Here is a 24,711-nt window from a genome sequence, read left to right as displayed (position 1 = left end):
GAGGGAAATCAAATGGATGCTTAGAAAGGAGAGGAAAGAACAAAACTGTAGTTCAGTGTCCTGACCTGATCATGCTTGCAGGTACTGTCAGAAGGATTAATAACGTTGAGAAATTACCAAATATTGTGGTTTGATTTGCATGGAGTGGTCATAGCTACTTATGTCCTTTCCTTTTGCCCACACCATGGAGGGAAAGTAAATCATGAGCAGTTTCTATTTAAATTGTTAAGGAAATTACACATAAGAGAAGATGTTGGGTTTCTGTAGGTCTTGTCAGGCTATCCTTTAACACCAATATTTCCAGTGTGGTATTACTGTATCCTTCCTCTTTTCCTTGTTCAGAGCCCTTTCAGAGCACTAGAAAGACATTTGTCTAGGGGTTTGGTCTTTCTTTTTCATGCTTGCTCTTCTAGATTGATTGCTATCAAGATTAAAAATGTCCATAAAATAAAATGTACCTGAACTGCTTCATGTCCTGTTCTGTAGCTACTGGGAACACTTTATCTAGGACACATTCTCCAATATCAATGGCTAGCCAGGAGTTACAGAGGAAGTACCATTTCTGATCCCATGCCAGATCATGGACTAACACTCGATTCACATACCTGTTGGAAAAACATACAGGGCACAATCACATGTGAAATTCAGAACTGGACAGAACTTCTGGAGGACAAACTCTGGCCTTTGGCTTCTTAGGGTGTGTCTAAACTGTAAGGCACAGAACACATCCCATCCTATACTGGACATGGGATATGGGAAGCACTCCTGGTCCTGCAGTTTAGATTATGATTTGACCTATTCACCAGCAAAAATGAGAAACTAACACTTCTTTTCTTTCTAGAACTTTAGGAAGGATAATTCTCAAGTGCTAGAAAAGGAAAACTGTTATCATTATAAAGAAAAATTTGTGGATCTTCAGATCTCCACTTACCAGGACGGGCTGTCCCCTGAGTTATCATGCCACAATCTAATACTCTGCAGTTCCCCAAGAGGGAAGAAGGTACAGAGAAGGAAAACATCCACTCCTCCACGTTCAAACACAGGTGTATCAGGATCAGTTAGATGGTGGGGCTCACTCTCTCCTTCCATTCCACAGAGGGTGAGAGTCACCTGGAAAATAAGATGGCACAATGAAAACTTGCACTTCCCGGTCCTACGTATGATTATTCCTCTGGAATACTCCTCCAGCTTCCATCAAACCTAAGGACTTTCTGGCTTAGATGGTGTATTTGAGCTGTCCTGTTTAACAGCCTCAGGCACTCCATTGTTCATCCAGTTCCCTAAATGGGTGCACAAACTGTTCCCCCCCACAGTGCCACGAATACCTTGGAGGTTGTGGCTGCGCCACGGCGGTGTCCTGTGAAAACTGTCACCAGGTACCGATACTGAGCAAAGGGGTCATTGTCTTCCAGAACTGTGATTTTCACCTGCAGAGCAACACAACACAAGCAGTGTGTCAGCTGGTCTGGAAGTGTGGATTCCTGAAAGCTGTGAGCAGGAATTTTTCATCCTGTGAACAACGTTTACTTACCAGTAAACAGAGTTACAGGGAAGGGAGTAGAATAAGTTAAAGACTTCCTATTAACAGAGCCTTGGCATGGTGGGAATTGGCCTAAATACATTCAGTCTTTATTAGCTGAAGACTTACTTTGGCATCATCCTGAATGTCTTTCCTTCGAGCCCAAATAACTACGAGCACATATATCAGAAAGATGCATCCTACAGTTGTCACCACCACAGGATTGTCCACAAATGTACCAAATAGCTGTGCAGTTTTGCTGACATCTATGGCATTGGGGATGACAAGGAAGGAGCTCCCAAAGAAAGTCAGATGGTTGCACAGGCACTGTGTGCTTCTAGGAGTTGTTTTTGGTCCTACCTGAAACCCACAAAAAAGAATCCCAATAAAACATCTGGCTTTAAAATATTAGATGGCTTACCAAGCAAATGAAAAGACAGTGCTGAGATTGGTGAGTTAGTGCAGAGAACTGCTGTACACAAAAGAATAGTTCAAATTCCAATAAGGAACATTAATATGTAGCCAGTAACAGGCATTATAACATAATATGGCCTTGTCAAAATTTTTCATTTCTTCTTGGAAGTTCATCCCAAGAAATAGAAATGGAAATGTCATTTGAAGCTTAGTTCAATATGACTAAACTTCTTCAGTTTATTAAAACATCTCAGAATGGTCTTGTTTTAAGGTGTGAGTTCAGTGCTATCATTTCACTACAAGGTGGTGGTTATAAGGGCTGGCTTTGAAGTGTGTAACAGAAACACTGTTTTGTTTTGCTCGACTTACATGACATCCATAGCTGTTCCAGCTCCCCTGGCGCTCATCCCAAAATACACAGCGGGATGCAAAGCAAGTGACACCTATGGTTAGCCCAGCATAGACTTTGGAATCCATTCCCATATCTTGCAAAACCATGAAATAGTAGGTTCCTTCTCCAAAAATGAGTTCTTCCGGGCTAAGAACCCAGGTGTTTGTCTCACCTTGAAGACAAACATTTTTGTTTCAATGCAGGGAGAAATGCTAATTCAGAAGTATTAATAAATAAACCAAAGAAACAGGTATGAAATAATTCTTAGCAACTCGTTGTTCAAAGCAGCCCACTCCCTTCTCCTGTTGGTGAACACTGCACACCAGAGACTGGAGCCCTGAAGCACGACAGACTGAAACTCCTGGGAGAGGTTTCTTTCCAGCTGGACATCTGAACTCATGGGCAAGGCTCACTCTGCAAGTTCATGGGTCACTAAACATTATCTTACCTCCAGCAGCTTTCTTAGAGAACAGATGTTTTTTCATATCATAATTAGTCTCATTTGGGTGATAACCGTACCCCAAGTGGAGTATTAGTGGAATGTTGTGTTCAGATTCCAGGTAGATCACTATAGATGTGTTTTCTGAGGTAACATTGACTTGGAAAGTGCTGTAATTGCCCAGATTCAACAGAATCTTATCTTCCTGAGCTGATGAAAGCCTTGGTAACATGATCTGTTTTTAAACAGAAAGACAGAGGTTTAAATACAGCAAAGCACTTTGCTCCTAGCATGCAGCCACGTGCTAGATTATCTTAGTTCATAACATCAGGAAAGCAGGGCCAGCAAAAATATCAGCTTCAAAGTAATTTTCTTGCTAATGTCAGCTAACCTCTGAAAACATTCATTCTCACATCCATTTAAATGAAGGATAAGATACCTCCTTTTTAAGAAAAGACAGAAATATTTGTTATTTCATTCATCACATCACACAAATCCCCTCATCACAAATGCAGACAACATCATCCCATTATTTAATGTAATCTACACTGCAGCATTTGTTTTCACCTTACAGAAGATGATAACACAAATGACAGTTCATTAATGGAGAAAGGAAAAAATGGGAAAAGAGGGAGAGGGATAGAAAATAGTGGATTTACTTCAATGTTCTCTTTGAGGTTGCTGACTGGTATGATCAAGCCATCCAGACCAGTAAGACTTAGACCCCCCACTGTTCCACTGATGTCAAAACTGGTGTCACTGGAGAAAAAGGGGTTCACAGCAAAGCTCACCATCTGTCAGCAAAACATTAACAATCAGACAACTGAGATATTGTCAATATTTCATTATATTCCTACGCTAAATTGCTGAAGAGTGAAAGGTTGAGCTCAGACCCAAACAGAACTGAACTTTCAAGATTTGTCTGCATTCAGATCTAAATAAGAATCTACCTTATCCCTAAGGTAGGTCAACACAAACCTTCAAAATTATTTTGATTCTGAAAAGTGATGTGTACAACAATCTTTACTGTTTCCATACTCTGTAACCCTTTTTTAGCAGAGTTGGAAAAGATACAATGAAAAAAAAATTATTACAGGTATTATGGGGCTCTCTTCAGAGGGTCAAATCAAGCAGAGAGGCCTTTAGAAAATTTATAATAAAAATATGACAATTACATACTGTCTATTGTTCTGAGGAAAAAAACCACCATGTCCTAATTCAGATTAGGAAATGTGTTATTACAGGACATTTGTCTCCTGCAGGATCTGAGTATGTATTTCTAGCTGGGATGAAGGAGGGCTGCTGCAGTTTAGTTTGAATGTGACACGGCCTCTGAGCTGTTGCATCCTCCTCAAAGCATAAGGTGTAAACAAACAGCAAATAGATTTATAGGTATTGATTCATTCCATTGCCTTCTCTGCTTGTGTAAGTGTTGTGAGGGGATGATCAGATGGGGAAGTTCAGCTTTCAGTCCTCCTTAGCTTGCTGAAACAACCTCATGCAATTAAGATAAATGAAGACTTCTTCGACCAAAAATATTTCAAATTATTGTCATGACAGGAGGGATGACTTGTGTGCTCGTGTGTTCATTGTAAAAGGAGAAAAGATTCTAAAACCATTATATTGGCAGTGTAAGTTGAATATCAGACTGAGTCAGATAAAAGCTGTTTACTTGCCCTTATATCCACTGTTTCATCATCAAGTCCTGAAACACTGAGAGAGGAAGCAGGTGGGAGAGTAAAGCTGGCAGAGCTGGAGTTGGAGATGTTAATGGATGTGCCATCCATGTTTTCTGTTTGTAATCTGTCCAGTTAGGGTTGGACACAACAAAGCAGAATAAAACAGAAATAAGAAAAGAAATAGAAAATAAAGGGGGAAAAAAAACCACACCAAAAAAAGACCAAACATTAATAACATGGACTTCATAACTAGAGAAAAAGCTTTCTCTTTTCACAAGTATATTGTAGTTGCAAAACTATTTCTAACTCTGCCAGTAAATACTTTGTACAATAATCTGTCCCTGACATAGTACTGCACATAACACTGCCATGGAATCATCAAAAAAGAGGTGGAATTGGCATATCTGGAGAGGAAGTTGTGCCCAAGGTGTGCTTCTGTGAAAGGCATACGTGGTTTCTGTGTGAACATGCTCTTGGTTTGAATGCACAGTGTGAGGGGGATGAAAACCAAGCTCTTGGGGAACAATTTAGGGGTGATTATCAGGAATGGAGAATGCTTGTCAGGCTCCTCAGGATTACATTTGCTTCTGCCAAGCTGGTTACAGTTCTATATAACATGTCATTATTGGCAACTTGGAAAAGAAAAGAAACCCTTAACTGGTATGACATGAGTTTTCTACATCATTTCAAAGGTAGGTGACTACTGCCTCTCCCAGGAAATAGTAGTAAATTCTCTGCTGGTTAAAGAAGACACAGCATGAGCAATTCTAAGGTGATGTTACTGGAACCCAAGCTGTTCTCACTATCAGGTAGTGTTGAAGTTGTCATTGTGCTACAATATTTAGTTGGGTGGTTCCATTTAAGCACAGTGGAATTAATATTTGGAGCAAATTTGATTAGCTCTCAGCTGTTACCTGTGGGTGTACATTGTGGCAGAAGGAGTGGTGAGCACTGTAGGTTCATCAGCCGGGGCTTTCCCAAACAGGAGGGCACTCTGGAGATTTTCCACTGTACTCAGGAGCTGGTGTGACACCGAAATCTGGGAAAGGATTAGAGGAGGAAACTTGCAACAAAGGTACTTGGAATCATCAAGCTGCACATCATTTGTCTGTGCTTCCTTTAAATTTCAGTGTCTTCCAAAGCTGACAAACTTGGTGATGTGCTTCTTAATCTCAGACAAAGTTATTCTATCAGCAATTCAGTTTCTCAGTTGAAACACTGCAGACAGCAAATAAATGTCTTACAGATTCTACTTTTATATTTTATTATTTATAACTTCTACACATTGATGTTTGAAGCACTGCAAACATGACATCAATCAATATATTCGTGCACTTCTGTGCATTAATGCTCTTTAGCTGCACACTTTAGTGTTTGGGTACTTGGAAAAGCAAGACCTAATTACATATCAATTGTGTGTTAGTAGTGTGTTATCTTGGGGGAGCTTGACCAGTTCATAACCTTTTCTCTTGGTTAGATTTATTTCATGCCCTATTCCCTTGCAGTGATGAAATTACAGTATGTTCAGCCCAGGGAGCACTCAGATCAATTCACATCTAGATAGGAAAGGGTAGGACAAAATAAACATGTTGCATCAGAGTGGGCTTTCTGGAAAAGTGAAAGCAGGACCCAGAGTTGATTCCAGTGGTGGCAATCAGGAATATTGAATACCTATGGCTTCCTTGAGTTAAGGGGTAAAAGGAGGGGATAGAACCAAAGCTGAAAAAAAATCTTCACATGCTTGTCATCCATTAGAGGTCATACACTGATGTTCCAGTGCCCTGTCCTGTCCAGCTTTAAATGTAACAAATCTTAAGAGGCTTCTATCCCCTTTGTTAGCAAACGTTCAGGGTAACAGGTCTAACTGGGGAGATGTTTTTTCTCATATTCAAGTCCATCATGGTGTCTCAATGAACCCTTCCCAGTGCCAATTTAAAAACACAAGAGGCAGCAGAGCTCCTCTCAAAAGCAAACATGTTCACACACAGTCCAGTACAAACTGGGCCAAACCAAAATTACCTGTTCTGCCTCTGGCACTGAAGAGTTTGCAGCTCTGATTTCTACAGAAGCTTTAAGGACGTTGCTGACTGCATTAAATAGGTGGTTGGCTGCTTCCTTTAAGTTCTGATCATCTCTGCTGTCCTCTGGGTTTACAGCAAGCAAGGAAGCACTGACATCTTTCAGAGTGTTGCTGGCTTCCACCTGCATGAAAAACACAGGGAGCAGTTTAGATGTGCTGGTGCCACAACTGACAGGGAAGACACTTCTGTCATTTACTGAATATTGCAACAGCAGTAATCTCATGGCACTATTACTGGCTAAGGCTGTTTTTACTATAATTATTTGTGCTGGGGTAATACCTCTGATGCTAATAAAGATGATATACCAGATGCTATACTAAAATGAAATACAGACCTGAGAAACGCAGCCTGTTTATACAGATTTCATCTGTAAAAAAAATCTGAAGGAAGCTTGTCTGTCAAACACTGGGGAAGGATACTGCTAGGATGTACAGTAATGTAGTAAATTAGGTTATACTTTTGGGTGGTCTGTCTAAAAAATACCAGTATATTGCCAAGCACATCCATGTTTCAATCTTAGTTCCCACAAACCCTGTTGAGTTGCCAGCAAGTGATACCCTTGGCTTTGTGCCAAGTGCCAAAGCAGGATGAGTTGTACAATTTTTATTTTGTGCCTGAATGCAGCCAGTGGTTGCTTTGTGACTGTGGAAGCACTGGCCAGCTTTTAGCCCAGGATGGTGAGGGTGCCAGGCAAGTTCACTGCAAGCTTGGACACATCCATTCCCACAGCCTGCAAACTCCAAGCAGCCTCACTGCAGGGTGAGGGCTGAACCTGAGCTATGCTCTTGTCTTGCCAAAGTCAACCACATACTGCTGAAATGCTCCCAAGCCGTTGCCTGGCTCCAACCTTACAATAGATCAGAAATCAGAATAGCTCTTTTTATTGCCTGCATGTTTGGGAAACTTCCCCAGTGACAGTTTGTTCTCTCCTCCCATGTGCTCACACCTTGAGCTTAAATAGCATCATCTGCTAATAATGTCATGGTGCCAGATAAGATTCAAGAGATACTTTTGTGAGACCCATCTGCACATTTGTGCCCAGTTGCTCTGGGTGCTGCCCTGTTTCTGCCTCACTGACAGCTTGCCTGTGTGCATTTTGGGCAGTGCCTGGATCAGGGACAAATGAATGTGGGAAATTCTAGAAAAACCCCTCCTGGGCAGTTTTTCTTCAGGGTTCTAAAAGTGCTTTACAAGATAAAGCATACATCCTAACATGTTTCTGACTAAAAGTTAAGGTTTCTATCTAAAAAATATATGAGAAATGTAATGGTCATAGCCTGGATTGCAGAGGTTGCTGAGACAACATCTGAGAGTGGAATTTTCTTACTCTGAACAGCAAAATATATTCCCTCCTGGTCAAAATAGACATACTGGTAGAGTTGAAAATATGGGTAAGAACAGACAACTGTAAGGCACTGAATCTCTTCCAAGGTCAGTGGGATGCAGTAGAGTCTCCACTGTTAGTGTGAGGAGATGGAAGATGAATTGTGTCTTACCTGTGCTGAGACAGACAGCTCTTCACTCCTGGAAGTGATTTCTTTCAACACCTCTGACATCTTAAGAGCAGCCTGCATTGATGTTACATTAACAGCAGAGAGAGTTGTCAGCATCAGCCCTCGGAGCTTGGGATGAAAAGGGATAATTAGGCAAAGCAACAAGATACTAATTAGGACTGTGCAAGTAATGCTGTATATTGACAGCCAGGCTTGCTGTAAATTATGATGTAGAGTAAGACTCCACAACAAGGATCATTTGAACTGATATTAGGCCCAGTGACATGATGCCACTTGCCTCAGTAATTGTATAATCATGAATTTTATGTTACCTCCCAGCACAGAGAATTCATAAGCTTCACATCCATTAAGAGCACGGAGAGTTACCTGTGAGAATTTGTACTAATGTATGTGAATGACTGTGTAAATGTCACTTGCAGAGAAAGCAGAGCTATGTGTGATTGATGTTATTCAAATAATGAATCATAATTGAAGGATACATTGCGTTTTCTCTCGATCTTTTCATCTGAGGCACTCAAAGCACTGTACAAATATCAGTTTACAACTGAAATGTCAACTGGTAGCTGAAATGGCCAAGAGAAAATTACCTGCCATCTAGTGCTTTTGGGGAAAATTGGATAGGGTATTTATCCCACAGGAGAGGCCATTTTAATGATATTGAATTTGTTTGTGGAAAATTGGGTTTAAGTTAACTACTTTAAATTAATGCAATAACGAGAATTAATTGTTTTACTGGTGGTTGGTAAGACAAATTATTTATGTAGGCAAATAGTGAAAATAGCTGAAAGCTGTGCCAAACACTGAGACAGAGGCTAGAAACTTGAAACCTCCATTGATTTCAGGTGGTGATATGTGAGCTTTTTATAACTTAAGAGTTGTCAAAGAAGACGAAGAGTCCATTATATGACATTGTACTGCAAGAAAACAAGTGTCTGGCTGACCTCTTTTCGTGTATTTTTCTGCAAAGACATGTTAAAGCTTTCCTCTTGGGTCTGCTGGTTAAGGACAGATGTCACTGATTTGTACAGCTGGAAGAGGCTCATGCTGTTGTTCCCATCTTTTAGGATGGTGGTTGCCTTCTCAGATACCATGCCCTGCAGGGTCAGGTTCCCATCCATCCCATCTGCAGGTCCGACCTGATGAAGAAATCAGATATGCTCTCAACATTGCCAACACTGTTATAATTACCTTTGAACAGCTTCCATGATCATCTTGATGACAGCTTAGCTACAGTGGGACATAAAACCTCATGTTCCCAGTTTTAAATGTTTTATTTTTAATGGCCTGAGAAGGATTTTCTTACTGGGGCACTGGGGAAGAAGCAGGAATTTTTGGGGGCCTACAGAGTAACTCCAGACTCACTAAATAAATCTTATGCTGCCCAATGTCCAAATAGATCATCTTTTAAACTTCTGTCCTAGAAAAAGGACAGTGGAAGATACTTCTGACTGCCTTGAGCACACAGAGAATAGTCTTTGTTAGATAGGAAAATGGTGATTATGGCACATTCAGAAGAAAGTGATATGTCAAAAATAGGAACAAGCTCCAAAAGTGAATCATGGGTTAGGTATCATTTTGAGAGTTCTTGAAAAAAGTAACTCCACTGTGTACCTTCACTGAAGCATTTGTTTGAACTGTATCACCAAAGCTGTTGCTAACAGTGATTGTCACATGTACAATAAAATTATCTTCCTCTTCTCCAAGTGGAAGATAGGCTGGGAAGAGTTCAGGATCCGGGCTGCAGTCCAGGAGAGAATCTGAAAGAGGGAAGAGGGGGTGACCTACCAGAGAGCAGCCAGACACCTCCTGCTCTCTGCAAACAGGGGACTCTGGGCTTGCTCTGGGCAGGCCTGGCTGAGTGGGGATCAGTCTCCCCACAGAGAGGAGGTGACAGAGAGGGCAGGTGACACCTTTGCTTTTGCTGGTGAAGCAGCAGTGCTTGCTGGAACTGTGCAGGAGCCAAACAGTTCACCTGGGGACTTACTTGGTTTCAGGTAGAAGCAGTACGTGAGCTGCCTGTTGGGACTGGGTTGGGATGAACCCACCGAGCCGGGAGCGCTGCAGGAGACTCTGAAGGTGGTGAGCACGGATCCCTGCCCGGGAGACACGGCACAGGAGGGGATGCCGGGCGGGGACACGGTGCTGACAAGGTACATCCCCTCCCCGTAGCGGCTCTGAGTCACTGCTGGGAGCGGAGGGAGCAGAACGTCAGCAATGATCTGCCCCAGCAGCACCGGCCACTCACTGTGCCTACTTAGCGACGGTGCTGCTCCTCCAGGCACCACAAACATCAGGCTGGGCCTAATTAGAAATGAAATCCTGCTACTGAACAAACCATAAGAGGAAAAGAACTATTAAAAATATGGTAATGCTTGCATTATAAAGCAAAGCTGTGTTATTTGATCAAGTATTAACATAGCTTCATTTTGGATGAGCCTTAAGAAAGTTATTGACAGCTTGCAGTAAGATAACTGATTCTGTCCTGCTGTGCAACAGCCCAGAAAAAACTCATCTCTGCATTATTTTAAAGAACCCACATACAAAGTAACAGCTTTCAGCCTGTGGACTAATTTTCCTTCATGTCACACACTATGTGTGTGTAACGTCAGCGTGATGTCATGATGGCAGAGATTATCTCAAAGGAGTCTGAAAAGCCCTAAAACCCTGCTTGTCCCTACCTGTTACTTTAATCTGAAAAGCTTCTCCCTGTGTCTGCAAGAAGGAGCTGTTCATTCTCAACATGGATGTGTTGCTTTGAAGCAAATTCAAAGAGTTCTGCCGGAAACCAGTCAGGCCACAGGCCAGAGGGAGGGTTGTAGACTGGAAAATCAGACAGAAAAGAAAACATGGCAGTTTTCTGGACAGCAAAAAGGCTCTTTGCTCTGCTTTCTGTTGTGATTTATCAGGAGCAGGGTGGCAGTTTGGTGCCCTTCATTATAACCCTTCCCAAACCAGGCACCCTCTTGTCTCAGTCTTCACTCGTACTTTCAAAGCATCCACTTGACAAAGTGTCCCTCTGTGGCTTTCCCTCAGGGTGGACATTTATCTTTGTGTGTGCAGTATTTCTGACAAATCTGGTGCTCTCACCTTGGTTTGGGATGTGTTATCCAAATACCAGTTATAATGTATGGCCTGGGAGTCCTTCTGTGCAGAGACACTCAAAACAACTTCATTGCTAATATTCACTGGTTTGCAGTTTGCCTCACACCTGTAAGGAAGTAAGAGGGGAGTTACATGTAGTAACTGCATGAGATGTCCAGTAGAAATTTCAGACATATGGCATTTATTCCTATAGTTTCAATGAGGCTTGCATATGGAAATCTCCAACACTGAAAGGATGTAGGGGAGTCAAAGTGTTTTGGGAAGAATATTAATCACTTAATAAAATGATTATATTCAGAAATGTGGACTGGAAAACAGCAAGACAGCATTTTTACAGCTGTAAATGGATTTACAGTAATAAGTTTTCTTTACTCTAAGGGCAGTGAGGCCCTGGCACAGGTTGCCCAGAGAAGCTGTGGCTGCCCCATCCATGGATGTGTTCAAGGCCAGGTTGGATGGAGCTCTGAGCAACCTGGGCTAGTGGAAGGTGTCCCTGCCCATGCCAGAGAGGTGGAACAAGATGATCTTTAAAGTCCCTTCCAACCCAAATCATTCTGTGATTCTATGACTCTAAAATGACATTATCACTTTATTATCACTATTATTGGTAACTGTGGCCTTGCACTATATTTGTGCAGTAATAACATTAACCAGTGAATACTGGGGTTTAAAAACAGACCTGATTTCCAGTTGCAGTTCTTGTTTTGCAGTCACATAGAGACACTGCTCGTCCTGCCTCTCTTCACTGCCATGGTTTTGGACTGTAATCCTGACAGTCACTGCTGATTTCGGAGGAGGAAGGCAGGAAGGTGGGATTTGCACCTCAGATTGGTTGGTCAGGATTATCTGTTGCAGCACACATTCATTCCATGCAGGCCAGCAAGCTCCTGCACAAACATTTCCTTTATAATTAGAATAGTACCTTATAAAGGACTTTCCTACTATAGGTTTTAAAGAGCTTGATAGAACAAAAAAAGTTTCCTGAACCCAATTTATAGAGTTGGTAATCTGGGTTCAGAGTATAGGTTGACCTCTTCAAAGTAATGTATGAAGTCAAGAATAATTATGGGGACAGAACACAGATGTCCTAATCCAATTTTCAGCCAGAAATGTTTTTGCATCATGTTTAATACTAATAATTGCTGTTTTATTGAGATACATGTAGCTTGCAAATGCCTAACCATATAAGTCACTTGGGTCTAATCCTTGACTATGAGGGTGAAAGCTTAGAAAAGGCAGACCCTGAAAAATTGAAACCTCTGGGAGAAGGCAAAGCTGAGTATTATGCCATGACTAGTTTGGTGTTAACACCAGGGTAAGGTACAAGGACATTCTTCATGTACAGTGAGTGGCAAACTTTAAAGCCAGGAAACAAACTATCCTTTAGTCAGATTTTCACCACTTGATTTGACACGACAGTGAGTTTGTCACTCATCAAATAGAAATTGGTTAAAAAAGTTCAGGAAAGTCACATACCACAGGACCAGAGAAAACTGGAATTCCTGTTGTTGTCTGGCCAGCCAAGTGTAACAGTTGTGAAAGGATCCACGTGGCGACTTGGTTTGACATAGATTCTGGGTTCTCTTTTGTGATCCTAAATAATGATAAATGTATCAGTTAGGACAGGAGTGTGTATAAACACACACAAATCTTTATAATGAAAAAGATCTGAAAGTTTAGACCCCAAATGACTGGCTGAAGATCTGTGGTTTAAATGGCCTTTCCCTGATCAGAGGTAGTATGGAAGCAGAAGCTGTGGGAACAGAAGCAGATGGCACAGACAAATCGTGTGCTAAAATTCTCCTGAATGCAGAAGTGGCTTGGGAATGCAGGTCCCAGAAAACTAATTCCTATTAATTTTTGACATCTGGAGCAAGACTTCTAACCCTTGGACAACCACTTGTTTTCTAGTGCACCTTCTAGTACATCTCTCTTTTATCTGAACTAGATATGTTACAGTTGTAGATAAAGAGAAGAGGGAGGTAGCTGACTTTGTCTTTCTGGGCAACAAACTGTAATAAACTTGGTTTAGAATTAGATTTATATTCCTCTGATGCAATATATTCCTACAGGCAATCTGTAAAGCACGATGCCTTCTTGTGAAGCATCATATCTCCTATTGCAGATGTCTGTCTGCCAGAGTAACAGTTACAAACTAGACCTCTAAGATGATAAAATATTCAATCTGGCATTTTTATTCTTTCAATTTGGACAGCTGCTAGCGATTGATGCATCCTTAACTTCTTAGTTTGCCATAAACTGGATTTTTTTTCATTGCTAAGTAATTTATACATTTCAATACAGAAGTGGAAAACACTTGGAAACAATATAAAAATATATTAAATTCTGCTTGAAGGATCAGTCTTCAGGGAGAGGTTTGCAATATCCAAGTAGATTAATTAAAAATTAATCTAAACAAATTTCAGCTTCCAAAACTGAATTGCTGGGAAAAGTTTGTTTTCTCTAATATTGTTTCATGATTTGTAGATTGAATGCCTGCAAACACATTTGCCTCCAAGACTTTTGGTGTAGGTTTTGTGTTAAACCATTTGGGGCACAGAACACCTAGTCCCTTATCTACTAAGACATGAATACTTCTCTCCAATGTCTTATGCAGCACTTTCAATGGCAAGAAAAATTTATATGTATTTCAATTTTAAAGAAAGATCCTTGAATAATACTTACAGTTGCCTTTTGGATATTTGTTTTGTAGCTGCCTTCTTCTTTAGCAGAACCTGTTTAATGCCAAAAAGAGCAGAATATTTTAGTGCTACCTGTAAAGCTTTCAGACATCCTCAGTGAAGATGACTTAAATCCACAGGGTTTGACTACTGACAGTGTGAAAGACAGGGCTGTAAGAATCAGACTCTAGAGCAGTCAAGTTAAATAGGTAAAATCGTAACAACAAGCTCATCACAGACTGTAAAGATGATCCTGATTCTTCAAACATAGTGGTGTAAATCAAAATATATTCACAGAAGGTGATGGAGTTTCATTGCTGTACAAAGAAAAATTGGGGGGAAGCACTGGGGAAGTTTCTATATAATTAGAACTAAGGTTACTTTGTTCCTGGTATAATCTGATTTTGTAAATGTAAGGATGAGCCATCTAGAAGCATTTACTGACAGCAATTATGAGACTGCTGTGATGCAAATATTTTCTGGTTTCAAAGCTGTGTCCTGAGCCATAAACTCCCCTAATTATTTCTAGGACAAACAGCAAATGAGCAATGTGTAGCATATACAGGGTGATGCTAATTTATGACTACTTCAAAGTCAGGGAATCTGCCTTCATCAGGAAGAAGCCTCCACAAAAATTTTCAGCACTGTTGCTGGAAGGAAAGCAATTACTAGATGCAAACCATAAATATTCCATTAAGGGCTCTGATTGCAAAAAGTGTGGTCAAAACCAGCACTGTCAGATTAATACCATTACCTTTTTTATGGGAAGTGTTTGCCAACACAGTGATGAATCCAAGATCCAGACTCATGTTTGAGAAGGCATTCTTGGCCACCACTTTCACTAGGAAAATACCTAGAGAAGACACATGGCCAGTTAAGAGTAGCAGTGGGACCAGTCTATCAGGTTTGGGGAATAACATCCAATTTGTATAGAAAATCCTATTCTTTTCTGTTAAGAGTTTTCAGGGGGTTTTCTGATAGGTGTCCTCTACTGGAAGGTTTTTCAAAGAATATTCTCCTTTACCTCAACTTCTGATAATCCATCTGCCTTTGTCCTAGCCCTTGCCATGCTGTTCTTTGCCAGCTGTTTGTATTATCACACAGAAAACTAGAGGTGTAAAAATATTGAAGTCCAAATGAGTTCAGGCATCTTGAGAGAGCAGCTGTCTCGTTTGAAAATTTCTGCCTCAAAGAATGGAATGTTCAGATGGGTACAGGAAGACCTAATAAAACTTTTAATATTGAATAATTTTAAAACATCAAATGAAATTATAATTAGCTTCTACTGTTCCAACCTTGGCACAGGATTGGAATAGTTCACTGGAGGATGGAATTTTTTTATCTTCTGCCACTGAATTAACTCCTAAGTACAAACTCCTTAATTTCACATTTTAAAGGCCTTGATTACTTAGTAATGGAAAGAAAACATTACTTAAAAGCTTGTTCATAATTGAGTCCAACAAAAACTACATGTTAGAAATGGGCACACAGAAAAGCTCCCCTTTTCTTTGTATCTCTACTGAGAACTCCTCAGATTGTTAATTACTTCAGTGTAAAATGCAGAGGAGTCTAAACTTGAAATGTTATACATATGAACAAACAGGAGGAAAACACTCTGTGATCCAGGAAAATGTCCTCATTTGTACTTGAATCAGATTGTGTCATAAAATAATAAACCCTGTGTCTTTTTACTGTGTCTTTTCCATTGCAAGCTCAGGTGAAGCCTTTCAGCTCCCTCACAAGTCACTATGACCGTGCTGCTCGCACTGCTCTGCACACCAAGTTTAGCAGTCAGAAAAGCCACCAAATTCAAATTCAGCTGTACTTTTTTGTCCCCTGGCCCAGGATGCTGTGAGCCTTTCTGTGAACTCTACTCAGCTGTGAGGGTTTGGGAAGCACAGGAGGTGTCAGTGCTGTACCTTCCGAGTGCAGGGGAACCACGTACGTCCGAGGTTCCCCACGAGGACCATCGTCTGTGTGAGAGTGAGTTCCGTTCGATCCCATCACCTCAAACGTCACCTCAGCTGGGGCACCACGAGGCACAGAGACATTCACCTCCAAATTCTCCCCCAGCTGCAGAGTGTGGGAAGCCAATGCAGCCTGAAGGCCAGATATTGGCTCAACTAAGTGAACAGCAAAAGTCTCGGAGATCTCTGACGCCGTCGTGTTGCTGGATGCTCGGATTTCCAGCTGATGTATCCCTGGGCCTAGCAGCTCTTGAGAGGCACTGTCCAGTGTCAGGTTATGAGGGGCAATTCCTTCCTTTATACTGGATTCAGCCAGTGTTATGTTATCTGCTGACATAATGTAGGTCACTCCACTGCCTGCAAAAACACACACCGAAATTTCTCACAGCTTGTGTAATAGGCCAACCAATTCCAGCTGCTTTCTGCAGCACTCCAGTATTTATGCAGGAGTCACAAGAACTGCAGCAATGCAGTCTTTTTTAATAAAGTCACTTTAGGTGACATTATGGAAGTCTATCATGTGTTTCCTGCTGGTACTATTTGGGCAGCCAAGAGAATTCATACACTACTGAATTTTATTTTTTCTGCATAAATGTGGCTTCCAGGAACGTGAAGTGAGAAAGAAATGTACACCAGCAAATGTGCCCAGCTCAGCATGGAATCCTCTTACCCTCAATCAGAGAAGCATTTCTGTGAATTTCTAACTTCAAATACAGGAACATTCTGACTGGCATCCTGTGGATTTATGTTACTAAAGTTAGAGTTCATGCTCTGACAGAGCTCATGCTCTGTCAGCTTTGTGAATAGGAAAAAATCATTCATACTAATGTTTTAGGTGGTGAAATACCTCTGAGAAAGAAGCCCTACAATGCAGCTGAGAGCATTCAGCTGCAGGAACGAGAGGGAAAGCATTCTCTAAAAAGAAGGATTGCTTTGCATAATGAAAATCTTGCTTCTGTCCCATGGGTGGCATAATATTTATCCTGCCCTTGAAATTATGCAGAGAAATTACCCTCACCTCCATTGAGTTCCACCTGAATCCACAACACCTCCCCATACAGTGCACGGCAATGAGAGCTGTTCCCAGTTTCATACTGGCTGTAGCACCCAGTAATGCTCAGCTGATCCATCTTATCTTGGACAGTCACCTGCCTCTGTGCCATCACATGCCATTCACTGGTGGTGCATTCCACAAAAACAGTGAACTCTCCAGGAGAGGAGTATCTGTGTGTGATGTTGCTGACCAGTCTGGAATAGAAAGAGAACAGCTGCTTGTTGTGGAAGCCTGTCCTGGGAAGTCCTTCACCCTACATGGTAACACTGGTCACATCCCCAAATTTCTGACCTGGCTCAGCAATCCTGCAATCACTGTAATCCCTTGTTTATTTGCATAGAATTTGTGGGGTTGAAGATTGTCCCCTTCTTCCATCTATGGTGTTATTAGGGCTGTATATCAGGGTGGTCATTCCCCAAGCACATCTATAAGGGTTGGTACATTTTGCTGTCAAGTAGGGAGATGGCAGGTTTTAGGTGCAGCTGCTTCTGTCCTTGCCCATGCCAACAAAAATGTCTCTTCACTCCTGGGTCTGATGCAGCTCCAGTCAGGATAGCAGTGGGAGGTGAATGGCTGTGGGGGTTGCTATTGTCACTAACACACATAGGGAGATGGTGCAAAGAGCCTAAGGATACCCTTCCTGAATTACAAACACCATGGAAGGCAAAGCAGTAATATTCCCAACACTCTTCTCTCTGAACTCCTTAGATTCTTACCATGGTATCACCCAGTAAATGCAAAGATCAGGACATATCACCCCTGATAATGCATATTTTTCATTAGGTGTTTGAATGAAGAAACAGGTTTCACTCTAACTGGACTTCCAAAACATGCCAAAGACAAGATCAGACCCAGAAAGGCAATTCCTGTAAGAGTGGGTATCAGACTGGACACAGAACACAGGTGAGCATGTCTGTGAGCTATTTAGTAGGTGAAGTGCTTCCCATGAAACCAGCAAGCCTCTGCTTACAGCTGGCAAATATATTTTACATAAAGGCTCGCTATTAAAGATTTTCTTTTCAAGTTCTTTACAGCTACAGGCCTGTGTCTGTAGCTCTGAAAGAAAGCTTACTGTTTCTAGTAAATTAATTCTTTTTGGTTTTCATTCTTGTACTCTTTGTTTTCCTAGTTACTCACGTAGGATTCCATCAGTAGATAAATAAATTTCTAGAGCCCTTCTCTGTCATTCCCAGCACCTGGACAGAATCTGATTTTTAAATCCAACAGAAAAATGTTTGATCTCTTAAAGATAGAATTTTTATGCAATTGAAAAAAAAAAAAAAGTCCAGAATGTCCTTGTTATATTTTAAATGCTATCAAAAAATACTCTTTAAAGTTAAGAAAATAATGTTTGCACGTTCCTTGGCAATTACTGACATGTTTTCAGTAATTTTGAGCCTTAGGATCTGGAATAAATTCTCTTAGAACTAGGAAACACTTGTTATAATAAACAGAAGAAATATTGTGGTTGGCAGCTTGACATAAAATTTTGTAGCAGTTTCAAAAGAGGGTTCTGCAGATCCAAGTGTCTTGTAGTTATGGCCTATTATTAATCTCCATAGTTTTTAACATATCATTTATGAGACTGGGAACATTCAATAAAGTGCAAGCAATGAAATGTAGTGTTTGTGTGATGATGCAGGAAGGATATATCTTACGTTGGAGGGTAGTAAGGATCGATAGTGTGACCATCTCCAGTGCTGATGGTACAGGACAGGTTGCCAGAGTATGGTGAGAGCAGCCAGTGCAGACTGACCGTGATATTTTCAAAGACAAAACATGAATCTGTCACAGCCAGCTGCAGACCTGTAAAACAGAATGAAGAACTCCATGCCAGTGTTTGCCTGCATTTCTTATGTAATTTAATTCATTTTCATGCATTGAGAGCCAGCCTGCTCCACAACAGAGTTGATGCTGCTGCTGATTTGTGGGTGTTAGTGGTGTGACAGGGAGCTGATTCTTTTCCATACCTACTGGTCAAGATTCCTGTTGGACATAATTTCATTCTGGTGTGTTTTATGTGTCTGGATTTCCAAGCTTTGTATTCTATCCAAACCCCTCAGTTAGGGCAGGGAATCTACATTTTCATGCTTATTTTTGGTGGTCACTGCTATTCCAGTTTCTTCTCTGAGGATGGAGCAGTGATTTTTAAGATAAATATCAATGGTCACAATGTTCCAGCACAGAGCAGGGCAGGCTTTTGGTGTTGCCAGCCCCCTCCCTCTTACCTTCCTTGCAGTGGTATTGAATAGACAAATAGCTTCCCCAAGCTGGACAAGGATCTCCAAAGAAAGTGCCATCTGCTGTCACCTGGCAGGCCTGGAGACCGTGACACTGGCCTGGAAAGGAGAGCTTTATATCAACTGGTGGGTTTTGTCTTTGACTGTCACAACAGAGGAACAAAAAGCAGAGGAGAAGCAGTACTATGTCACGGAGTTCTAGACAAACTTCCACATCACTTTGGCTGCAGTGTGTTGCTTAATGCACCATTTTATTTTATTGGAATAAAGCTGAGTTAGAGCAGGTAAAAAAGCCCAAAGAATCCCCACAGGGATGGGTCATAGTCACTGTTTAGTCTGGGAAGCAGCAGAGCCCTTGGCCCCAGTGGGCTGGGTGCTCCACACGTGGAAGGGAGCAGCAGGTCCCTCCTGCCCTCATGTTCCTGTGGGTGTCAACCCTCCTGGGTTGGAGTTGGGTTTGTCTGGATGTGTCCTCTCCCATCTCTGCCAACCCTGGCATCTCCCATTGAGCTTGTCAGGGAGTAATGTGCCCACATACTTTCTTCACACTGCGAGAGGAGCCAGGTGCACCCTTGTTCTCCATTTGCTCCTTCTCTCCTTCTCTGAATCTTTGCTCCTCACAAAGTCCCTCCTTTTGCTCCTCCTTCCCTTCTCAGAATCTTTCTTCTTCCCAGAGTCCCTCCTTTCCATCCAGCCTCCTGTAGGAACCTCCTCCCTGTCAGGAGTCAGGAATAATCCACTTTCCCATTCACAAACCCCACTGAAATACAAGTTAAAGTACTTCAGGGACCAGGAACTTTGGCACATACTCTCTGTTTCTGACAAGCAATGCCATAAATTACCTGCTACTTCATCTTTGACACTGATCCAGCTGCAGCCTTCATCTGTATCCTCCTGGAGTGGAGTCTCAGACACACAGTAATGAGGGGTCTTCCGTCCATAGAAGCTCTCTCCAATTTGAATAACTTCTCCAGATCCACACTGCACAGTGGCATTGTAATTATCACAAGCAATGCTCTGGCCAGATTCTAGTAGGAAAAAAAAAAAAAACTAACTTTTTGCATTTCTGAAAAATTCTGCTACAGTTCTACTGCATGTCCCCTTTTTTGTTTCTCTTTCTTCCTTTTTCTCCCTTCTAAGCTAAACAATTAAGAAAATGAAAAAAAAACCCACAAACACTCAAATAATAACTAATTTTATTTTTTAAAAGTCAGAATTAATAGATTTATGTTTTAACTGCCTTAAACAAAACATTGAGGACATTTTCAAAAAACAAAAATATTTTAATCTAAAAAGTAAACTTTTTTGGGGGGGAAAAGTCTTAGCATTTTTTTGACTGGAAGGTTTAAAGTTACTCTTTCCTTCTGAAAGAGCCTTGTGGCAGTGTGTGATTTGCATAATCTTCAGGTAATTGCTGAGGAGAATAGTTTGCATATTAAGTATGATCCCATTTCTGCTACAGAGACACCTTTGTTCCTGTGTGATATTTGACTGACTTCATTCAGCAGGACTGCTCAGATGAGTAAGGTCATAGCTCTAAATGCATACACCTCATTCTTTGATTAATCTAGGACAGTTAATTATCTGTCAGAATTCTTAGTATCCTGTAGTAATCAGGATACTTAATACCCTGAAGAGGAGGATGTGAAAGACTGCTCCCATATGGGAGTGTTGCAAAAGAATGTTTTTGTTTCAGCTGTCCCAGGTTTAAATAAGTTGTCCTCCAGTTGCTGTTTGGATCATTCCCCTCAGGTCCCTCTATTAACTGTGCCAGTGTGTGCACACTGCAATAATTGTGTGCTATTGTTATTTAAAGGCTAAGGCTAAGCCTGGCTGTAACTATAGCAACATGATCAGTTTACAGATTAGAGCTCTCTAAATAAGCTTGAAAAATATCTTGCTGTTAAATTCTAGTCCAGACTATTACCTCGTGCATTTTTTTGGTTCTTTATATAAAGATTTCCTGCAGTATTTGCTGTCTCAGCAACTTTTACCTGGAAAGGTGCACAAAACCTGATTTGCATTCCTATGTACAGACCCTGGTTCAATACACACATCTTTACTACAATAAATTGCTAATCCACAGAGCACCAAATGGTAGAATTGAAATAATAAGAAACACAACTAATGCTTGGGTCGATGGGCAAAGAAAGGATGAAGACAGAACGCTGTCTGATCAGTTGATTGTGCACGTATTCCTAGCTCAGATGATCAAGTAGACAAGTTCCCAGGCATCAGAGAGATTAAATTCATATATTGGTACTATATGGAGCCACTATTCATTTCAGTGTTCGTGAGCACCAAGCTCACAGTAGCCATGTATGAAGCTGTGAAGTACCACTACATCCATTTGACAGAAAAACTGAGGCACTGTCAAGTTATGGGAATTTCCAAACATTTATCACCCAGAGAAGCTAATGAAAATATTTCCCATTTCTTTGGGATATTGGATCTAATTCCTTGCATGCAAAGCTGGTAAAAGAGGACTCTTTTACTCATGTGTGAATGCACGTGGGCTGGAGATACTGAAAACAAGGCTATAATTGCCTCAACAATCTGGTTTCCTGGGTAGTGGAATGATGGATGTAGTGTAGGATATTGTTGCCCAATAATGCAAACTCTCTTTGAATTTAATGGGCCCTAAGTCAGATCCTATGGTAACAGATGATAGTTTCTTTGCAAGCAGACAGTTGTCTACCGTGGCTGTAATGGAAAAATAATTTTAGTCTGTTTTTGCAAGGAAAATAAGCTTAAGGGATTGTGCTGTCTGCCAATTTCCTCTCCCCCAATCATTTTTAATGTTATTCATCTTCAGCCAAATTTGATATAAACCTCAAAACACCCTAAACTTTCATGAAAAGCAATTGCTAGGGAGAAGAGAAAGAGCTACATCATCACCTCTATTAGGACTAGGGATTATAACCCTGTTTATCTGTTCCACAATGTGGGATTCCACTGGCCAACCCATACAGCTGGAGCTCTGGGGCAGCTGCAGAGCTGCAGGGGAGGGAGCTGAGGGAATGAAAAGTATTTGCAGAGGTGGGACATGCTGGGGATATGGGAGTGAACTGGGAGTGTTGAGGAGGAGGGCAGGGAGGGGATGTGGAACAGAAAATCAGGAGAGGAAATAAAACATTATTAGCTTTGCTTATTGCAGAACAAGTTGGTATTAATGTCAGAAGTAGAGGAGTGCTGGACCAGGGCAGCAGCACTTCTAGGGCTTGTGGAAACCTGTACTTGCATACTTGATTCACAGTCTTTTTATATGAGTGAGCCCACAGCCAGACTGTCCTTCCAGTGCTTGTGACCTCGGTTCTAGTTACAGTTTAAAGTACTTATGTGCAAAGTGCGAGGAACACAAATTCCCCTCATATCTATATGTTGAATGGGATGATATTGCAGGCATTCCTTTCCAGGACTGTTTGTTCCAAGTCACAATCTAAGGGACACAATGTCTGTAGATTTTCTGCCTGAGCACTAAAATGCCATCAGGAAGCACAGGTTCCTGTCTGGTTCCTTAACCCGGGGATGCCCTTGAACTTCACCTGATGGAGGGGTCTAGGAAGAAACAGGAAAAACCTGCTCTCACTTTTGCTCACTCCAGGCTGCCAGGAGTGGTTTCTCTGGAAGCCTGGCTGTATTTTTGCTTCAGTTACAAATGGAAATTATTTTGGCACACATTTATGATCAAGAGTGTCTTTACAGGGCAGTCATACAGGTCCCACCTCGCTCAGGTGCTGTGGGGATGTGGGAGTTTATTCTTGCAACCATGCTTTAAAGCAGCCAGCTGATGTCCACTATGGTCATGGACAGCTACACATGAGATTCACTCTCAGACCCATTTCTGCTTCACTAGCCCTCTGCTGGCACCCTGGACCTCAACAGTGGGTTGCTGAGCACCTGCATCTCCCAATGATTTCTGGGTTCTTCTTTCTTTGGATCAAGTCTTACAACAGCACACTGGAAAAAGAGCAACTGCTGGGGTTATATTTTGCTTGTTTGCATTTAATAAGATTGATGAAGTTATTGCCCAGGTACTTTGAAAGCAACAAGGCAATTTATGCCCAGTTGTGCTATTCCAGCTCTTGTGTATCTTACCAAACTCACAAATGAAGTCAAATTCCTGGCTGCAATTTTCAGTCACACCCCACTGATACTTGGCATTCTTCAGGATGTACCCACATGTAGATGAGATGGAAGATGGCTGATCCTTGTACCAGTTAGTGTAGCTTATATTTGAAGTGTCCAGCCAAATCATCGACCCTGTGAACAAAGAAATTGTGTCCTGAATGTTTATTTTCTACAGTTAATCAATTAAGAGCCTGCAGAGCAGGATTGTAGCCCTGCTCCTACTGAAGCAGAGGTGGTTTAGTCTGGGTAAGGATCTTCAATTACATTTTATATTGAACCTGATACAATCATTAAAACAGACACTGCCACTTTGTCCTGTGATCCCAGCCTCAAGATTCCACCCTTTTCTTGCATCAGGCCTCGCAGCACTTCCTCATGGGATGAATTGGCTCAGCCTGCTCTTCCACTGGAGACCTAACCCAGCACATTTGTTTCACTGGCTCAGCAGCTGATCTAATAAACCACGTGTTCACACAACCACAAGACCCAGTGGAAAGGGGGATAATATGCAATTGGGAAGTGAAGCAGGCAATTAAAAACATCTTACTATAGATCTGAAGATACAGCAGCAAAAGACAAAGGCTTCTCAGCAGATATCTACAGAGGGACTGATTGCATTTTCTACCATGTTAAGAAAGCATCACGGGCTGATACAGATTTAAAGATGTGATTCTAAAACCACCTACCGTCAGTAGTTTCATTCTGCAAGGAGTTTGAGGTCAGTCCTATCCACCACTCCTGATCCTCAGCAATATGTTTTTGCAAAAACTCTTGAGTTTCCTCATTTTGAATAAAGACAAGGTGCCCTCCTCCTCTCTCACACCAGCTCTGGGCACTTGTGAAGGTTTGCTGGAGTCTCACAAACTCGTAGCAGGAACGGTTGAAAGCTTGCTGGTACTTTGAGCAGGGGATTCCTTCATCATCAGTTGCTTCCTCCCCAGCCAAGCATCCAGCAAGAGAAACCAGAACTGCAATCCCCAGCCACATTCCCAGCTCAGTGCCCTGTGTGGCACTCGTCCTGCTTACCACACCACCACTCCTTTTGCTGCCCTCTTCAAAAACTTGAGATGTCATCCCTATCACGTCATCAGCATTCCTCCCCTTTGCTGCTTCCCACAGCAGCAGCAACAGAGCGTGGAACGGGTTGCTTGCAATATATAATGGTGATTGTGTCTGAGGAGACACACAACAGGTGCTGATGCTAAGCCACTGCAAGGGCCTTGTGAGGCCCATTGTGCAAATGTCACATCCCAGGCGGGATCAGTTTGAAGGGAACACATTAAAGCATTGCTTTCCTCATGAGCAGACAGGATAAAGTTGATATATGCTGCTGTTGGACACGTGGGAAAGTGAGATAAAGCTCCTCCATCAAAGGCATCATTGTGCAAATGTTAAAGCTGGAGGTCTTTATAACAACAACAAAGAGATACAATAACAGGAATGAGAGGAGAATGAGGAAAGTGAGCAAAGCAAGGAGTTATGAGATGAGAAAACACATA

The 24,711-nt window shown here is 41.6% G+C and overlaps 1 protein-coding gene across 1 annotated transcript in view; it reads right to left on the bottom strand.

The window, feature by feature from the left end:
• PKD1L2 (polycystin 1 like 2) overlaps window positions 1-24,445 on the bottom strand; it is a 38,625-nt gene extending 14,180 nt beyond the window's left edge. The window contains exons 1-27 of the mRNA XM_051801862.1: window positions 23,899-24,445; window positions 23,180-23,344; window positions 19,924-20,109; window positions 19,070-19,180; window positions 18,500-18,647; window positions 16,806-17,035; window positions 15,740-16,144; window positions 14,575-14,673; window positions 13,825-13,874; window positions 12,616-12,733; window positions 11,819-12,026; window positions 11,125-11,245; window positions 10,716-10,857; window positions 10,022-10,222; window positions 9,649-9,794; window positions 8,979-9,173; window positions 8,020-8,145; window positions 6,507-6,644; window positions 5,357-5,535; window positions 4,440-4,566; window positions 3,423-3,557; window positions 2,773-2,998; window positions 2,303-2,496; window positions 1,649-1,879; window positions 1,326-1,427; window positions 932-1,110; window positions 459-605 (exon numbers count right to left, since the gene is read on the bottom strand). Coding sequence (XP_051657822.1) covers window positions 459-605; window positions 932-1,110; window positions 1,326-1,427; window positions 1,649-1,879; window positions 2,303-2,496; window positions 2,773-2,998; window positions 3,423-3,557; window positions 4,440-4,566; window positions 5,357-5,535; window positions 6,507-6,644; window positions 8,020-8,145; window positions 8,979-9,173; window positions 9,649-9,794; window positions 10,022-10,222; window positions 10,716-10,857; window positions 11,125-11,245; window positions 11,819-12,026; window positions 12,616-12,733; window positions 13,825-13,874; window positions 14,575-14,673; window positions 15,740-16,144; window positions 16,806-17,035; window positions 18,500-18,647; window positions 19,070-19,180; window positions 19,924-20,109; window positions 23,180-23,344; window positions 23,899-24,445 — 4,856 coding nt within the window. The remainder of the gene's footprint in view (window positions 1-458; window positions 606-931; window positions 1,111-1,325; window positions 1,428-1,648; window positions 1,880-2,302; window positions 2,497-2,772; window positions 2,999-3,422; window positions 3,558-4,439; window positions 4,567-5,356; window positions 5,536-6,506; window positions 6,645-8,019; window positions 8,146-8,978; window positions 9,174-9,648; window positions 9,795-10,021; window positions 10,223-10,715; window positions 10,858-11,124; window positions 11,246-11,818; window positions 12,027-12,615; window positions 12,734-13,824; window positions 13,875-14,574; window positions 14,674-15,739; window positions 16,145-16,805; window positions 17,036-18,499; window positions 18,648-19,069; window positions 19,181-19,923; window positions 20,110-23,179; window positions 23,345-23,898) is intronic.
• Window positions 24,446-24,711: the final 266 nt, after the last annotated feature.

The sequence above is a fragment of the Manacus candei genome, unplaced genomic scaffold, assembly GCF_025592945.1.
Source record: "Manacus candei isolate 608988 ecotype Guabito, Panama unplaced genomic scaffold, ASM2559294v1 h1tg000053l, whole genome shotgun sequence".
In the NCBI taxonomy this organism is placed as follows: Eukaryota; Metazoa; Chordata; class Aves; order Passeriformes; family Pipridae; genus Manacus; species Manacus candei.
This window is presented reverse-complemented; position numbering and strand designations above follow the sequence as displayed.